The 810-nt window shown below is 63.1% G+C and overlaps 1 protein-coding gene across 1 annotated transcript in view; it reads left to right on the forward strand.

The window, feature by feature from the left end:
- The window catches only part of IGHMBP2 (immunoglobulin mu binding protein 2), a gene marked incomplete at its 5' end in the record, with an annotated part of 19,132 nt that overhangs the window by 15,661 nt on the left and 2,661 nt on the right, over positions 1–810 (forward strand). The window contains 2 exon segments of the mRNA XM_010148595.1: positions 78–203; positions 206–281. Coding sequence (XP_010146897.1) covers positions 78–203; positions 206–281 — 202 coding nt within the window.

The raw sequence follows: 810 nt of genomic DNA on the forward strand, positions 1-810 counted from the left end.
GCGTCCGCAAGAAAGAGCCCCCCGAGCCTTCGCCACCCACAGCCACCCCCCCCAGCCAGCAGCTCCCGCTTCCTCAGCATCCCAGCACGGAAACGCCCGGCCCTGCTGAGCCAGGAGCAAGCAGCCGGGGCTCAGGGAACGTGGACCTGAAAAGCCTGCACCTGGAGAGAGTTCAGAGGGAGAAAGCCAGGCGGGAAGAGGCGGGCCGGCTGGGAAGGCTCAGCAGCCCAGCGCCGGCCTTCAGGGCAGCAGCAGGAAGAAAGACAAAAGCGGAGCCAAAGGTGGGTCGCTCTCTTTGTAGCCAGCACCGTTAGCAGTCTTCCTGGAATGGATCATGATCCTTCATCCCCAGCCTTGGGGTCTGCCCTGTGCATGGAGCACGGGATGTGGCTCTTGGAAAGTTCTCTGCTGCTGGGCGCTGCAGGGAGCAGGCAGGAGCGAGCGTCAGCTGGCTGCAGCATCGGGGGAGAGGGGGTCTGGGTGCCTCTAAGCACGGGTCTTAAGTCAAAAGGAAAACACTGGGGACCCTTTCCCAGGAGGAGAGGCTCGGGAGTTAGATTGGAGGCTCCCGGATGCAGGGAGAGGAACGGAGAGGGGTACCTGGCCCACATCAAAGGATCCTAAACGTGGAGGCAGGGGAAAAGAGTTCTCCCTGCCAGACACGGTCCCTTCCTCTTCCCCAGCCCCCTCTTAGCAGAGGGGGACATCCAGGCATGCTGGGGGTGGGAGCCTGCAGTTCCCCCCGGTGCCTTTGGGCATGGGCCAGACTTTACTGGCACACGGGTCTCACGGGGGACGAAATCGCTGCGA

Source organism: Eurypyga helias, unplaced genomic scaffold (assembly GCF_000690775.1).
Source record: "Eurypyga helias isolate BGI_N326 unplaced genomic scaffold, ASM69077v1 scaffold24263, whole genome shotgun sequence".
Taxonomy (NCBI): domain Eukaryota; kingdom Metazoa; phylum Chordata; class Aves; order Eurypygiformes; family Eurypygidae; genus Eurypyga; species Eurypyga helias.